This window comes from Neltuma alba, unplaced genomic scaffold, assembly GCF_004799145.2.
Source record: "Neltuma alba isolate B1F8T4 unplaced genomic scaffold, ASM479914v2 tig00007441_pilon, whole genome shotgun sequence".
In the NCBI taxonomy this organism is placed as follows: domain Eukaryota; kingdom Viridiplantae; phylum Streptophyta; class Magnoliopsida; order Fabales; family Fabaceae; genus Neltuma; species Neltuma alba.
Genome location: NW_021634784.1, coordinates 60,294 through 76,134, shown reverse-complemented (window position 1 = coordinate 76,134; position 15,841 = coordinate 60,294). Strand labels below are relative to the sequence as shown.

The window sequence follows — 15,841 nt, the reverse complement described above, 5'->3', positions numbered from 1 at the left end:
TTGAAGGACCAAACTAGAAACATACTTGGTTGTTTGGTTCGTCTTCATTCCTCAAACTAGGGATATTATGAGAAGTTTTTGGTAAAGACACCCCTTGAGCATTGGCCTTGCAATAGCATGGTTGAGGCCTTTTGTTTGGTAAAGAGGCCCCTCCAAGGTGGGAATTACCTATCACGCATGAAACAGTGGTTAACGGTGAACAAAATATTTATTTGCTATTGCCATTTATGCCTCTGTTTTTTTTTTCTTTCTAAATCGTAAACATGTTTATTTATAAAATAAAATACTCTAACCTCTTTTATTTTGTCTTAATTACAGAGATCCCTATTTTTAAAACATATATTTTAGTCCAAGTTATTAACACCATTAAACAATATTCTCAAGAATATACAATATTCTCAAGATATTCTTGAAGTATTTTTTTTAATTAAAAACCATATTAAAATAATTTTTTCTTATTAATTTACCCCTCACTATGCTCAATCTCTAATTTATCTGCAAACATTAATATTTATTAATTATCTATGTCATATTTCTACTAAATTTAGACAAAATTTAAGCAACTTAAGATGTTAACAAGAAGATCCAAAAATTGAGTAATTTTTTAACGACATGTTTTATGAAATACATTTAAAAGTTTTCAATTATGACATATTTCTATAAGAATTTCAAAATTATATCATTTTATAACTTTGCAATTTAATTGAAAATAAATATATACAACTGCAAAACATTTTCAGGCAACATCTATATTTAAAAGATCACATCAAAGTAAGTTAAATTTTAATAAATAAACGAGATTAAAAGATTTAAATTTATTGAAAGTTTTAACTTCGAAAATTGCAAGCATTATTACAGCTCAAGTCATTTTTTATTTCATTCTTTATTGCAAGCATTGTTTTGGTGTTAAGGATGGTCCCTTCCACAATCAACACAAGCATATCCCCAGCACACTCCACTTATGACCAGGTACTATCCCATAAACTTTAAAACCAGACGTATGGTTGACCGTATTACAAAGCTAAACAATGAAGGATTCCCTCATACAGATGCCAAGAGATATCACTCATACGTGGAAAGGACTTGCAAATAAACCAGTCAAACAAATTTTAAAAAGTTGACAGTTTAAATATGCCTTGAGAAATCGTCGTCTTCGCCGAGCTATGGATCGTGTGATACAAGTAACTTGAGATCACATCCAAATACATAAAATTTACCATCCTGTCAAATGTGCTTTGGAAAAAAGTTTGGCATTCGGTTCATGATAGTCAACCAACACCAAACGAACTCTGTCTATGAAGTAAAGTTGTGTGCTTTCCTGAGCCCCCTTTTCAAATCCAACAGGCAACAGAAAAGAAACTAAAGAACATATTAGAACTGTTGGCAACTCACGACAAAAACTTAACAAGCTAAAAACTACTAAAAAGATGAGCACTTGTATAGAAGAAATAAAATTCAACAACTTTCATGAAAGGATTTACGTAGACCTTGGAACACGAGCGACGAACAGGACAACTCTCCCCAAAATCCACAACCTATAAGACAACGAGGCAATAAGATAGAAGATGCATTTTGCATGATTTAAACTAATCACTCAATAAAACCAAAATGCTAGAATTGGAGAAACCTATTAGCTTCTAAATTTTTTTGTTATCAGATACCACAAAAAGAAAGGATAAAGGACAAAGAGAATTATCAACAACCATGAAACGTGTGTAGAAATACCATATAATATTAGAAAACACAAGTTGATTGGCAAGGCATAGTGTAAAATGTAAAAATATCAACAAATAATGTTTCCATACATAGTCAAGTCCCTAACTGACACACTTGCCACGTAGGTACAATAAGCTTCCCCTGCTCGGAGTGGCTACGCTCCTGCACCTGCACTTCAGAGAACGATATGAAGTATGACCAATAAGGCAGATGCTTCGGATCCTGCTTGAACAAATCGGAAGATATTGTCGATAAATAGAAGTACATCTTGTTCATTGACATCTTGGAAAACTAGTTACTTAAAGCAGCAAGTGGCACATCCCACAAAAACATAAAAACAATCAGGAATGAAATTAGACTACAAGATTCATATTTTTTAAAAAAATAAAAAATTCCAAACAACTCCAGCTTCCTGGATTTTAGATAACACACTTGTCATATAAGCTTGCCAGGCCGCATCAAAAAATGAGGTAACACAAGGACGATAGCTTCCCTTTTGGAATAATATAATTACTAACACTCCCCTACCCCATTCATTCACCCATGGAGGGACAACTCTAACAAGCAACACAAAATGTCAACAATTAGTACCAATAAAAATAAAGGAAAAGGAGGAAACTAAGCACGATCGATAATATAGTAAACTCCTATCCAGCTAGGGAAAGACTTGATCAAGGATGTTAACCAGTTAACTTTCTCTTTAGCTGGTCCATATAACTTCCCTCTTTTAGAATCATAGTTGCATCATATTAAATATGACACTATTCAATAGGTAAACTGGGCTACAGCCAAGTTAATCAAAAACATATTTTACAAAAACACACATGATGTGTACCAGAGTTAGAAGGCATATATAGCATGGAAAGATCAGACTTTAGCACAATCAATTCATTCAAATGATGCTACATAACAGAATACCATGCCATCTGATCGCAGAAATCAGCAAAACTTTAAAAGCTAATTTAAATCCTTAAAATTAATCTAAAACTATTATACACAACAATAATATTACAATAATATCCTGCATAAAGCCATTAAATCATAAACAGATCAGAAAAAGCCATATTACCATGTGATTAAAATGATTGAGGTCAATCGAAAAACATCAATCAAGGATTCTCCGTCAACACAAGCAATTTCTACGACAAATAATTATAAGAGCTATAACATTTGTGAGGCAGAATATAGGCAATAGTAAGATTACCAGGACTAAAGGATAGTTATGATTAAACTAAATACAACGCTATTCGTCTACAAAAAGCAGATTACGCCCCCTTAGCTCCACTGGCAAGCTGTTCAGCCATCTAAAAAACTCATTGTCACGCACAACGTCAGTGCTCCCTTTTAAAACTGCCTATTCGAACAACTAAGTCTTCAATGTGCAAATACGGTGTCATTCCGTCTAGGTGGTCTATCAGGAATAGTTCCTGGCTTGAATTTTGAAGCCTCATGTCTGGCCAATTCAGGAGGGACAGGACTATTACTCTGTATAAGCATCTGTTTGAGGTCATAAAAGACATCAGTGTCATGAAGAGTCAGGAACGTCGTAGCAACACCTGTCTTCCCAGCACGACCAGTACGTCCAATACGATGTGTGTACATCTCAATATTCCCAGGCATGTCATAGTTTATGACATGAGCCACATCAGGTATGTCAATCCCACGCCCTGCAACATCAGTAGCAACCAAGACATTATATCTCTTGGTCCTAAATCCTTCAAGACTAATCTCTCTCTGCTCCTGTGACTTGCCACCATGCAGAGTGGTTACACGGTAGCCATCCCTATCCAAATTCTTTGCAACCATGTCAGCATTTTTCTTAGTGTTAACGAATACAATTGCTGTCTTGTCATTAAGTTCATCAAGCAGCCGTTGCAGTTTGAAAAACTTTTCAGATTCCTTCATCATAATCACATGCTGGCTGATCAAATCAGTAGCCTTTCCTGCAGTGCCTATGGTTACCACAACAGGGTTCCTCAGGTATTTCCTAGCAAGCCGCTCAACAGCAGGAGGCATGGTGGCACTGAACATATAAGTAGTTCTGTAAATCCTCTTCTCATCAAGCTCTTCATCTTCATTTTCTGGTTTCAGATTGCTGGAAGGCATTGCATCCAGGACACCCATTACTTGAGGCTCAAACCCCATATCAATCATGCGGTCAGCCTCATCAAGAACAACATAATTGCACTGATTTAGGACAGCATAACGCCTCTCCAAGCAATCAATCAATCGACCAGGAGTGGCAATTACAATTTCACAACCTTGCCTTATTTTAAAACCTTGCTCTTCAATTGACTGTCCACCAACAATGGAAACCACTTTGATTCCAAGATACTGGGCAAACTTCACGGTCTCATCCTCAATCTGCTGTGCAAGTTCACGGGTAGGTGCCATGACAACAGCATAGGGACCCTCAGCCTCATTCTCTTCACTCATGGGAGGAAGCCTTGTGATGTAACTCAGCATGGGAAGCACAAAAGCAGCGGTCTTCCCTGAACCTGTCTCGGCAACGCCAATGACATCACGCTGCTGAAGGCCAAGAGGGATGGCAGCCATCTGAATGGGAGAAGGGGTTTTGTACCCAGCCTTCTCAACCGCCTTCAATAGCTCAAGAGTCAACTTACTCTCGGTCCAGCTACGCATTGGACGAGGAATTTTAGAACCCTTGTAGGAAATATTGAAATCCTCCCTGAATATACGCCAATCCCTCTCAGTCATCTCCTCAAGCTTCTTCTCGCTCCAGTGGCGGTCAACTCTCATGTCAAAGGTGTCATAGAGGTCAGCAGCAGCCTCCTTTCGCCGTTGTGCAACAGCCTCTTCGGGTTTCTCCTCCACGCCCTCCTTCTTCCGGATCTGTTCACGCATCTCCTTCTCATTCTTAGCAGCAAGCTTCTTCTGCTCACGCCGGTCCATGCCAGCACGAAAGCCACGACCAAAGAGAAGCTGCGCTTCGTGAGGATTCTGGTAAAGAATGTTCATGTCACGAGAAGTATCCTCCGTGTTCTCCCAATCGAAGGAAAACCGAAACTTCTCACTGGGTTTGATAACCCGCTTCTTAGGCTTCTTCGAGCCAAGATACTGCTCCTTGATCGCTTCAAGCTCTTTCTCACGCTCCCGCTCTGCCAATTTCTCCGTCCGAGCACGCTCGCGGGCCCTAGCCTCCTCTTCACGCTCCCTCTCACGGTTCCTGCGTTCTGTTTCACGGTCCCGATCCCGAGCCCTATCTCGCTCACGCTCGCGCTCACGGTCCCGCTCTCTATCCCGGTCCCGGTCCCGGTCCCGGTCGCGGTCGCGGTCGCGGTCCCGTTCCCGGTCCCGGTCCCGGTCCCGTCGATCGGAATCGGAGGGTTTAGAATCAGAGTTCGGGTCGGATGGGCGGTTCCGAGAAAGCAGTTGTTCCTGACGGCGTCTTTGTTCGGCGATTTCTTCTTGGCGTCGCTGAAGAGCCAATTGTTCACGTTGAGCTTTCGTTAAGAACACCGGTTTCGAAGGAGCCGCAGCAGCGGAGGAGGCAGCCGAAGAAGCCAAGGGCACAACGATGTCATCGATCGGGCGTTTCATGGCTTGGAGCCTTGGAGTGTTGACGAAAATCCCCACCAAACAGGGAAATCGGGAATTTTGGGATCGCTTGGTTAAACGCAGGAGGGGACAGCGTGTGGATGCTCTAGTCAATCGTAGGATGATAGATCCCTCTTAACGATCTCATTTTCTTTGGCCCACTTAGTTCCAGAAGCAGCCCATTTTTCATGGGCTTATCACCTGTAGGCCCTAATTCATAACCTTTTTTTGCCAGCCCAACATAACAATCATATCTTGTTGGGCCGTAGTCATATACAGTACTTTTTCTGCTGAAAAAAATAAATATCCAATTTTTTTTTAAAGTTTGAATTCTTTTATCCAAAAAAAAACAATTTTGGATTCTCTATGTTTATATGTTTATATGTTTGGAGAAAAATATAACTAATAGAAGTTAGGTGTAGCGAAAGAAGCTAGTCTCAAATAACTTGATGAATTAATGTTCGAATTTTCATTAGGAAAGATACTTACATTTAGTACTCAACAGTGTTTCGAATAAAATTGTTTCTAATAAAAAATAGGGAAAATCCCAGAAAAAACCCTTAGAATATACCAAATCCCAGATTGGGCCCTTAAATTTCGAAAATGACAGAATGGGTCATTGACCCAATTTGTCATTTGTGAAATTCAGGCGAATTGACATTTTTGCCCCTGAGCAAAAGTAAGTAGTTATTCTCTAAACAAATCTAGGTAACGCTTACATTGTTCTAGTGATTACAAGATTCGTTGTAGTTAATAATAAGGTACCTGACAATAATAAGATACCTGATTATGAAAAAATGAGTAGTTATTCTCTACACAAATCTAGGTAATGCTTACATTGTTCTAGTGATTACAGCATTAGTTGTAGTTAATAACAAGACACCTGACTATGAAAAAGTGAATAGTTATTCGCTATACGAATCTAGGTAACACCTAAACTCTTATAGTGATTCCTTGAATCATTGTAGTGAATGAATAAATGAGGGCAAAATTGTCAATTCGCCTGAATTTCACAAATGACAGATTGGGTCAATGACCCATTCTGTCATTTTCAAAATTTAAGGACCCAATCTGGCATTTCCCATATTCCAAGGACCTTTTTTAGGATTTTCCCTAAAAAATATCTATGTCTATAAAAAAAAATATAACAACAAAGAACATAAAGTACTGGTTTAAAAAGAATATAAAAGTTGGCCAAAACTTTTTTAAAATAATATATTATTTTGTATAATGTATATATTTCATTATTATATCCATAATTTATTTTTATTTTATTTCTCTAGATATTCTATATTATTTATTTCTTAGTTCAATTTACATCTTAAAATTCATATTCTTCCTAGTAATTATATATTTTAATTTTTTTTATATATCAACTAAATAATTTCTATCAAACATATGTTTGACAAATAAACTTCCTCTTTTTGACAAATTAAAAATCAAATACACTTGGAAAATTCATATGCTCTTCTTGGCTTTGGCTGGGTAAAATTGCTCAGGCAGAAACGACGGCGTCTGTCGTTTTCCTATTTTTCGTATTTTAAGATTTATCATTTGAGTCTGACTTTAGCCGAAGCTTAGTGAGCTTCATCGCACCACGCATAGCTCAGAGATCATCGAATCTCTCATACCCGGAGACCATTCTCCGCCGTCGCCGATCGTCTGCGGTTCAGTACGTCGGGTGCTTTCTGTTCCACTGGGCATTGGTAAAGCTCCCTTTCGATCTTTTTTATTTTCTTCTTTGAATTCCCGATCTGTTAGAGTTGGAAAGATTCCTTTGAATCGTGGGGTGAAACGGATGCTTTGAAACTGGACTGATCTTTTCTTTTTTTTTTTGGCTTACCGTTTTAGAGTAATGAAAAATCCTGGGACTCCTTTGAATTTGAGAAATTGTAATTGGGCCATTTTTGAAATTATCCTTGGAGAACAGTACCTGTACCTTAAAATGTTAACTATCCAAGTTTTGTACTACCATTATTGTCAGTAGCTATCTACAATGCCGGCACTAATTCCTAATTATGTTGATATGCATTTTACCCTCAGATTCTTCTCCGGGCAGCTTTCCACTTTGTTGTTCGTTTGCAATTTTTTTATCTGCTTCCGCCCTAAAGAGATGGGCGCCTAAAAGAACAAAAAATCCTATGTCATATGACGATCGATCAAACTGAATTTTCTTGCTGGATTGTCTTAGTAGTAAATAGTGTGTTTATATCAGCGGGGAGAGCTGAGAGATAGATTGAAAGGGTACTACGTTAAACAATTTGAATTAAACAATCAGAAATTAAATAAAAAGCCTTGGATTTAGCACTCTTTCCTGTGACTTATGTCTTTCACTTGGTGAGATTGTCTGTGTTTGACCCCATGGGGCAGCCGTGTAAAGCTTAGTAAATGCATTCGTTCAAAGCTTTCATGTGAATTAGTTCTGATCAAACTTTGATTATGGCATCTGAGCTAAAAAATCTTATTCTTGCAGGAAAAAAAAATAAATTAGTTGGTGGTCATTGGCTAACATGAATAAGTTGTTAGACTTCGGAAGAAAAGCTTTATTTTATGTACGGGTGCTTTCTGGATATGAGGAGCGAAGAATACGATCTTTTAGGCTGCAACTGGAGAACCAACTTAAGCAGGTATGGCATATTCTCTTGTCTCAACAACAATCATGTTCTTGAATCAGTAACTGTTCCCTTTTAGAAGCTAATTGAGAAGATAAACATAGACAAATGAACTGCTGCTTTATTCAAGTGGAGCTGTGGTTCTATGCAAGGGAGAGAAGTGAGCCTCACATTTTAAAAATCAAGGGAGCCTTGCCTAATCTGAAGTGTGAGAAAGCACGAACTACACCTGTTAAGCAGGATAGTCTTCAGAAATCCTAGGCTCAAATTGTTTCAAATGTACCAAAAGTGAGGTATTTTTTAAATGGTAATATTCATGTTTATCAAATATCTGAATAAGGAGCAAATTCTGAAGAAGCAACAGCATACGATTTTCCAAAATAAAAATATGAGAATCCTAAAATATAGGGTAAACAACATAAAAAAGATTTGACTTTAATCCTTCTCCTTTTTCATTGCTGCTAAGCTCATTATCACAAGAGGCTAAAGTGGTTTTAACCTTCATTCTTTATGCACCAATGTGAATTTTTATCTGATGTGAACTGTCAGCTGTTCCTTGCTCTCGATTTCTTTCTGACATTTGTTATATTTACTCCCACTCTGGTGTGTATGGCATTTGATTATGAAAGGCACAAGAGAGGAAGGCAGCTTTGAACAAAGTACCTGAGCAGATTATTATATCTGAGGTTCGCCGTATGGTTGAAGAAATGCAGGCTTTAAACAAGAAGTTGGAAGAGACAGTAAGCTCAATCTCTTAACATTTTAAATGGTGGAGACTGAACTAAGAAGTTTAAATGTGATCCTTATCTGTCATTGACCAATTTGACTGGCACAGTATCAAATCTGAAAAGATTTTTATTTTTTAAAGGAAAACTTGTACTATATGCATCCCAGGACTTCTTATCTAGGATTCACATTTTAGTGCTCTTCTCTTTCAGGACCTACACTGGTTATTTGAAATAAAACTCTGTCCTTGTTTTCCCAATGCTGCATCACCCGCGTTCCCTCATGATTGTCTTTAATGAGACATTTTTCTATCATGTGAAAAAAGTTCACCTCTGTTTGATTGCGTTTCTTTAATTTTTCCTCTATGATTCATTGATATGAGGAACTCAAGCTAGTTGTAACTTCCATTCAGGAAGCAGCCGTTGAAGAATACTTCAAACCTATTGACGAGGAAGCCGAGATTATAATGAAAATGCAGCTAGAAGGGAAAGAGAAAACTTCGGAAGAAATGCTAAAAGCAATGGAGCAACAGGCTTTACTTGAGCAAGTTGAAGCAGAAAAAATTTCTGCTGCACGCCAACTAGAAAAGTTCCATGCCAACCAGAACCAGCCATCCACATCTAAACTCCCGGAGGAAGCTTCGCAAATTTTGAATGCCAAAAGTTAGGTACAGTTTTTAGGTATTTTTGCTATCAGGTTCTTATTCTATAACATGACAAGTGGGATTTTTTTTCCCTCCAACTTGGCGTCACATAGTTGGATCTTTGAAAAAATTTGCGTCTCGTGTTATGTTTTTATTGGAGAGCCTGATAACAAATATTCTAGGAAACTTTGATGACCACTAAAACCACCGGTGCTGGGTGTAACATTCAAGACGGAGAGAGAGTTTTTCTGTGGTTTGAGCGTTTGGCCATATCTCAAAAGTGGCAATTGTAATTTCTCCATTCTATGTTCCAGGGCTTCCTAGAAAATTAGTTGAGATGACAAAGTTCTGTTTTGTTGTGCAAAATGGATCACTGTTCAGACATTGATGAGAAAATAATTGAGCTTAGCATGGGAAAAAGTGTTATATTAGAGGAAGTACACATCGTACAGTGCACAAGAAAGATGATAACTCAAGAAGTTTCGCAAGGAATGTATTCATCTTTTCAACATTTAAAATCTGTTCAGATATATATTGAGAAATACTCCCTCCATCCTTTTTATAAGAAACAACTCCTATTATAGTGATTTTTTTAAATAAAAAATAAATCATCTTTGTCTAAAATTTTAAACTTGTCTTTTTATTTTTATCACTATTAAATATGTTATTTATTATTTTTTTGTAATAAATTTGCATTCATTATTTTTCATGTAGTTTCTTTACAGACAAGATTATAATTGAAAAAATATTTTTTAATGTATGCTAATAAATTAGCGAAATCAAGGCATCACGGAGAAAATCTGGTGGGGGAGGCTTTGGTGCTTTTCAATGGAATGAGATGCCTTGAACTTTAAATCTTGCCTTGTATCCCATATATCATGACAAGTAAGATGCATATAAGCATTTAAGTCCACTAATAACAAGAATGTGGTCTCAACAAAGGATTTGTTTGGAGCACCAAATAGAGGGAAATGTAATAGGAAATAGAATTTAAAAAAATATTTTGAGAATTAGAAAGAATTTATTTTTATATTTTTTAAAAAGTAGAAAAATAAAATAGAGGAAATAAAATTTAGCTTATATTTTGAACAAGAAGAAATATCTTTCAGTAATGATTACAAGACATAGTAGTTATTGATGATAATGAAAATGAAAATGAACTCACTTTTCATTGTAGCAACTAATCCAGCACGACGTTGGCAAGAAAAACTTATCTAGCAAGATATAGGATTACTCTAATTTGGATAATATTTTATATACCTTAAAAGTGTAAAAATTTCACATTACATTACTTTTAGAATTAATTATTTTAATTTAATTTTCTTCCATATTCTATTTACACAAATTTTTAAAAGAAACAATAAAATAGGGGGAAAAGGTAATGCCAAAATCTAAAACCCAAAAATAACTTAAAAGAGAGTGATGCAAGAAAATAAAGACATTTGAGTGTCACTGTCTACTTGATTAATGTGAATAATGGTCTTTAAAAAAAAATGACCCTGAAATGAGAATATGTATAACGGGAAATTACAATCAAGTCCCACATAAGAGAAATAATTATTAAAAAATCCTAATAACAACTTCAACAACTTATAATGACAAGTCGTATAATGAGAATGACAATTTCTGAGACTTATTTTTTAATTGTTTTTCTTGTTTGGGACCTCATTGTAATTCTCCCTATATATTATTTACATTTCGCTCTTTTTTTACATAAACATGCACCCACAGATCCTCAAAAATTTATGAAGCTTCACTCACTATTGATTGCCAGCGGATTTCCCTAATATAATTATGACATATGAAATCTCTATGTATGTTGGCAAAATATATATATATATATGTATGTATGTATGTAACTCTGTTCTCTTGTTTCACTCTCTTTCCCAATAAAAGTGAAACAAGAGAACAAAGTTACATATATATGATGGCTCTCTTAGACACCCACACCTGTGATTATATCTTTGCATTGACCATGATGCCTCACCTTTCAAATCAACCATCGCCTGAACATCCTCCAACTCAAAGCCGAAGAAAACAGAGGCATTAAAATCAGAAAAACTATTGTAACGAAGGCAATATTTTCTTCTGGTAACACAATCCATGGATAACTGAATATAAAGTCATAACAATGAAGTTGCAGAGACACAGATTCAGATTTACATGCTTACAATGATTTAATATAATCAACCTTTAAAAGCTCAACCAACTTCACATGAATGAATGAGTTTTAGAAATGCTTCTATGGCTGTGATCTGGTTTTATAACACAGCTTGCTTCTTCTAACAAAGTCCTAACTTTAAACATTCCAATGATATATTGGCAATGTAAATGGTAGAGAGTAAATAGAGAGTAAAACAAAATTCTTAAAGAATGATAATTTAGGCAGTTTTATTTTTCACTCAAAGACCAAATTATGGCAGGTTTTGTCACAAGGGTAAGCACAACCAATAGCCTGGATTCCAACTCTGTCAAAAAACCAGTTTCCAACAGACTGTGCAATCCCCTGCATGTGTTTTAGCCATGTATTAGAGAAAGAAATAAGCCCTTAAAGCCCATGAAGCAAATATCAGAAAACTAAAGAGAAAAAATAAACATGGCATGCTAGGATTTGTGATTTAAATATACTTTTCTGTATTTAAAGGGCCAGGCACTAACAACCTGGGTTTACAAAGGACCAAACCTGCGACCTCCCACTTATAAGGAAGTTCTCATGCCACTAGGCTACAAGATCATTGATCTAAATATTTGTAATTACATAATTGAATAAAGCAATTTAGGATTTATTTATTTAGAAGTTCATCTAATCCGGATTATCTGTAAATAAAAATTGTGAACGCATATGGCACATTGAGAGAGAAAAGTATAGTAGTGAGTTTAGGTTATTCATAAATCATAACAAATGATTTAGAATGCACATACTCTGTTTCCAATATGGGGAGAATTGTAGGCAAACCAAGTATCCTGTCTTTCGGTCTGACAATGCGCAAAACATGAATTTATGAACAATCCATTTTTGTGGGATCTTGAAAAGCCCCGTACAGAATTAACCATCTGATTTCGGAATCCTACATTGTACAAGGTTTGACAACACAAAAGAGAACAGTTGAAATATGAAAGGATCAAGTAACAACTTGAAACTGATGCTATTTAAAACACAGGCAGATTCAAGAATGAATATTCTTAAAGTTCAACTTAAACACCTTGAAGATAATGAATCTGCGATGCACTGCAACGTGCGTAATTTTTTCTGCACTCAGCCCAATTCCAACGACGATCCACTGATGGCGGTGCCAGGCTGGCCTGAATCTGATAGAAGTGAAAGAAATTACACAAGTCAAATACAACTTGACAATAGGGATCACAATGTTCATATGTTAAGAGATTACACGTTCCTAATTCATCCTAAATATGCTCCCTCAATGTGATGGGGTAACAGCTGACAAGGCCACATGTCCAACAAAATTATAAGATTCTTCAATGTAAAGGAACTTGTTTTTGAAGTTTTATAAAGACTACAATGGTATTTCTCATAAATAATCAATCAAAAGAGACAGGGTTATAGGGATTTGCCTGCCAAGTATCATAAGCTGCGTTGAGGATAAATAGCGGTGTCCTGACACTGGAAATTAAATACTGAGGGAAGAAGCACTAAGAACAAAATAAACAAATAAAAAACATGTGAGGAACTTCCGACGTAGAGTGGGAGAGAATAAAAATGAAATTTTGTCAAAATTTAAAATCAATTCAACATGCTGCTAAACAGATCAATTCAAAATTTAAGATTATTTACATTTTTTCTTTTAGATTGTCACATGCAATGTGTGAAGATTTTGAGTCATACACATATCATTCAATTTGTAATGTACACTCTTCTGATGATAATAATGAAGGGTTGTAGGCAAGCCAAGCATCTTGCCTTTCGCTCTGACAACATGCAAAACATGAATTTATGAAGAACCCATCTTTTTGAAACCTCAAGAAGCCCCTTGAAGAATTAAGCATTTGATTTCGGAGTCTACATTGTGCACTTCGCATGAGGTATAGTCTAGCTAACAATACAGAGTGATAAGCAACTAAAGTAAAAAATTCTGATGACACTAAGTTTCCAAGTTCTACTATGGGCTTACAAAAGTAGAGGTCCAAAATCTTTGTTCAAAACTCTAATTACGGCAATTTATCAATTAAAAACCCTAATTTCCAAATGATGAATTCACAATCACGTAACAGAACAAATAATAAAATATTTTCCCATACTGCTCGAGCTTCTGCAGTTGAAAAATGACGGTACTAGCATTTCATGCACATGTTATGCCCATTTTCACAGTATATATCTCAGGTGACAAGACACGTGATAATGCTACGCTAGTAATTTAATAATATTGAAAGACCCAAAACAATAGTTACCAAGGTTGGATTGAAGTGACTGGTACAACTCCTTGGAAGGCTCCTTGCTGCTCCCTGCCACAAAAGATCCAGACCAACTTCCATTTTCAGTATATTTTGGTTATCCTATACACCTTGCTAACAATATTCAAGCAATCAGATGGACCAACTGAAGCATCCAACCATGAAATTAATATAAATTTCTGAGTTGTGAAATTGAGGTCAAACACCTACAATTCCTTTTTATCTTGGGATAACCAAAAAAAAAAAAACAGAAGGGAATATAGGGGGCCAGGTGATTGAAGTAGCAGACTGAACAATCAGTGGATATGATGCGACATAAAATCTTAAAATCCTAATATAATTCTTCACTGTTAACTCACTACTCAAACAAGTTGAAACAGTCTCTTTATATCAAGCTTCAAAATATCGAGGCAACTAACTAATTTAATATAATACGAGGATTTCAGAATTTGGTTCTTTGCCCTTCACTGATTTGTCATATTTTACTTGATCTGTCATGACACTAGAAAAAAAAGGACATCAACAAGAAAGTATAAAAGAAAAAATACATGTAAGGCAACCACATCTCTGAATGTCCTCCTCAAAGTGCGACCACCAGATACATCAACACTGCAACTCAAGAAGAATAAACATTTTGTTATTTGCATGCCCGCATATAAATACTATGACCTATGAGCATATCCATTGAATTAAGGATGAGAATTGAAATTCCATGAAATGATGTTTTACCTGTCAAGGAACAATCCAGCATCACTTAAGCATTTGACTCTTGTAGTTGCAGGAAACAGTCCCCTAAATTCGTCACAATGAAGTATAGATGCTAATCCTCCAGCAGAACATCCAGATAGAAGAGCCTAATTGGACAAATCAATGAAATCAAACAGAAGTCAAGCAGCTAATTATCGTTTCTTTGCTGAAACTGTCATGTAAACCTGTTTAGCATAGCGCATGCCCTTTGACATTAAATCCTCCATAGCAGCTGCCCAGATGCGTTGTCCTCTGAAGTACAGACCCGCAGCCTACGGATCAAAGAAGAAATTAGATGTGATTCAACAACATTCTTAACCATCATGATCCACCACAGATAATACTATGAGATCAAACCCTTCAAATAGCTGTCTTGACTTGACATTTTAATTTTACTTTCAACAAATATAAAGCAAAAATGAACAAAAACCAAATTAACAGGTAAGCTGAGAAAAGAAGATGGAAAATTATGACAAATAAAGAATTAAAAATGCCATGCCTTAAGAGTAGATAGCAAAACCACCATAACTGTAAACTTCTAAAAATTGCAGAACAGAACAAAATTAGAAGGAAAAATTCTGGCTCCTACGAATGAAAACTTGAAAAAACTTTTATGCTAGCATGGAAAAAGTATTCGACTAGACGCTGCAAATCATACTTCACACAGTGCATGGCTCAAGGAATAGATTACATTGAAAATAGACCTGCTTTGCCACTTACTTTATTTTGACTGTCCCCGCCAAAGGATGAACCATCACAGTAACGAATTTTTACTCTGTTCCAGTTGAAAAAATCTGTAAACAAATTCATCAGGCAGAATGATGAAGTTGATTTCCAGTGCAAATAGAATAGCATGTGAACAATGGAAAATCTAGTGATGCTGAGTTTGCGTTCTGACCAGGGTTTTCTTCAGCTTTGTTGCTCAAAATTCCAATAAATGGAATCTGCTTTTCCATGAAATTAGATGAACCATGACGAGTTCTCTTACTGTACTCACAAGTTTTGATATTTCCACACCAGCCCCCTCCCTGTCATGAAAAGGCTTGCTGAAGTAATCAATTAAGGTGGAACAAGTTAAATCCACACGTACCTATCTTAACAATATCAGGTCCTTTTGGCCAAAAAACCAAAAAAACAAAAAACAAAACACTATCAGGTCCTGACCATACAAATCATACCCCGATTGACTAAGATTATATCTGCAGCTAAGGTGGAGGGCAAAGAAGGCTTCCTTCCAATGTAATGAAGCAAAAGCTTCTCAATTTCATTAATTTCTTTTGATTTCTGGAAGCATGCACCAGAAGAACTACTTGTACAATAAGTTGAGCTTACTTTCTTAAGTAGTTAAGAGTCAATTAAGAACGCATTAGCTTAAACATTGCAGCTGATCAAGGTATGATCACTCGCTTTAACCGTATTTTAGAATTAA

The 15,841-nt window shown here is 36.1% G+C and overlaps 3 protein-coding genes across 7 annotated transcripts in view; 1 reads left to right on the top strand and 2 right to left on the bottom strand.

Annotated features, from left to right (window-relative positions):
• Window positions 1-1,303: 1,303 nt before the first annotated feature.
• On the bottom strand, window positions 1,304-15,733 carry LOC114752569 (DEAD-box ATP-dependent RNA helicase 21). 4 transcript variants are annotated; one of them, XR_003740856.1, is made up of 3 exons: window positions 2,921-5,277; window positions 1,823-1,938; window positions 1,304-1,535 (listed from the first exon to the last, which is right to left on the bottom strand). XR_003740856.1 is itself a non-coding variant. In XM_028941310.1 (3 exons), exon 3 carries the CDS (start codon window positions 4,270-4,272, stop codon window positions 3,091-3,093), a length of 1,182 nt encoding a protein of 393 aa, XP_028797143.1. In that variant the 5' UTR covers window positions 4,273-4,323; window positions 7,084-7,093; window positions 15,729-15,733; the 3' UTR covers window positions 2,684-3,090. The 4 variants fall into 4 exon arrangements, 2 of the variants coding, with proteins under 2 accessions (XP_028797143.1, XP_028797141.1); XR_003740857.1 differs by having other exon boundaries at window positions 1,823-1,884; XM_028941310.1 differs by lacking the exons at window positions 1,304-1,535; window positions 1,823-1,938 and adding exons at window positions 7,084-7,093; window positions 15,729-15,733 and having other exon boundaries at window positions 2,684-4,323.
• Window positions 6,893-9,505, top strand: LOC114752574 (uncharacterized). Its single transcript, XM_028941316.1, has 4 exons — window positions 6,893-6,981; window positions 7,747-7,901; window positions 8,516-8,626; window positions 9,025-9,505. The coding sequence occupies exons 2-4, from the start codon at window positions 7,785-7,787 to the stop codon at window positions 9,277-9,279; spliced, it is 483 nt and encodes a 160-aa protein (XP_028797149.1). The 5' UTR covers window positions 6,893-6,981; window positions 7,747-7,784; the 3' UTR covers window positions 9,280-9,505.
• Window positions 11,337-15,841, bottom strand: part of LOC114752570 (pectin acetylesterase 2-like) — a 28,970-nt gene continuing 24,465 nt past the window's right edge. For both annotated transcript variants that reach the window (XM_028941312.1, XM_028941311.1), the window contains 10 exons: window positions 15,311-15,440; window positions 15,133-15,206; window positions 14,598-14,684; window positions 14,395-14,519; window positions 14,214-14,274; window positions 13,663-13,716; window positions 12,829-12,906; window positions 12,459-12,564; window positions 12,178-12,323; window positions 11,337-11,761 (listed from right to left, as the gene is read on the bottom strand). In XM_028941312.1, the coding sequence (XP_028797145.1) occupies window positions 11,654-11,761; window positions 12,178-12,323; window positions 12,459-12,564; window positions 12,829-12,906; window positions 13,663-13,716; window positions 14,214-14,274; window positions 14,395-14,519; window positions 14,598-14,684; window positions 15,133-15,206; window positions 15,311-15,368 (897 nt within the window). In that variant the 5' untranslated portion in view covers window positions 15,369-15,440 and the 3' untranslated portion in view covers window positions 11,337-11,653. The remainder of the gene's footprint in view (window positions 11,762-12,177; window positions 12,324-12,458; window positions 12,565-12,828; window positions 12,907-13,662; window positions 13,717-14,213; window positions 14,275-14,394; window positions 14,520-14,597; window positions 14,685-15,132; window positions 15,207-15,310; window positions 15,441-15,841) is intronic.

Coding starts and splice junctions, on each gene's coding strand:
- LOC114752569 (XM_028941308.1), bottom strand. CDS start 5,277: ATGAAACGCCCGATCGATGACATCGTTGTGCCCTTGGCTTCTTCGGCT.
- LOC114752574 (XM_028941316.1), top strand. CDS start 7,785: ATGAATAAGTTGTTAGACTTCGGAAGAAAAGCTTTATTTTATGTACGG. Junction 7,902..8,515: donor TGGAGAACCAACTTAAGCAG/GTATGGCATATT, acceptor TGATTATGAAAG/GCACAAGAGAGGAAGGCAGC. Junction 8,627..9,024: donor ACAAGAAGTTGGAAGAGACA/GTAAGCTCAATC, acceptor ACTTCCATTCAG/GAAGCAGCCGTTGAAGAATA.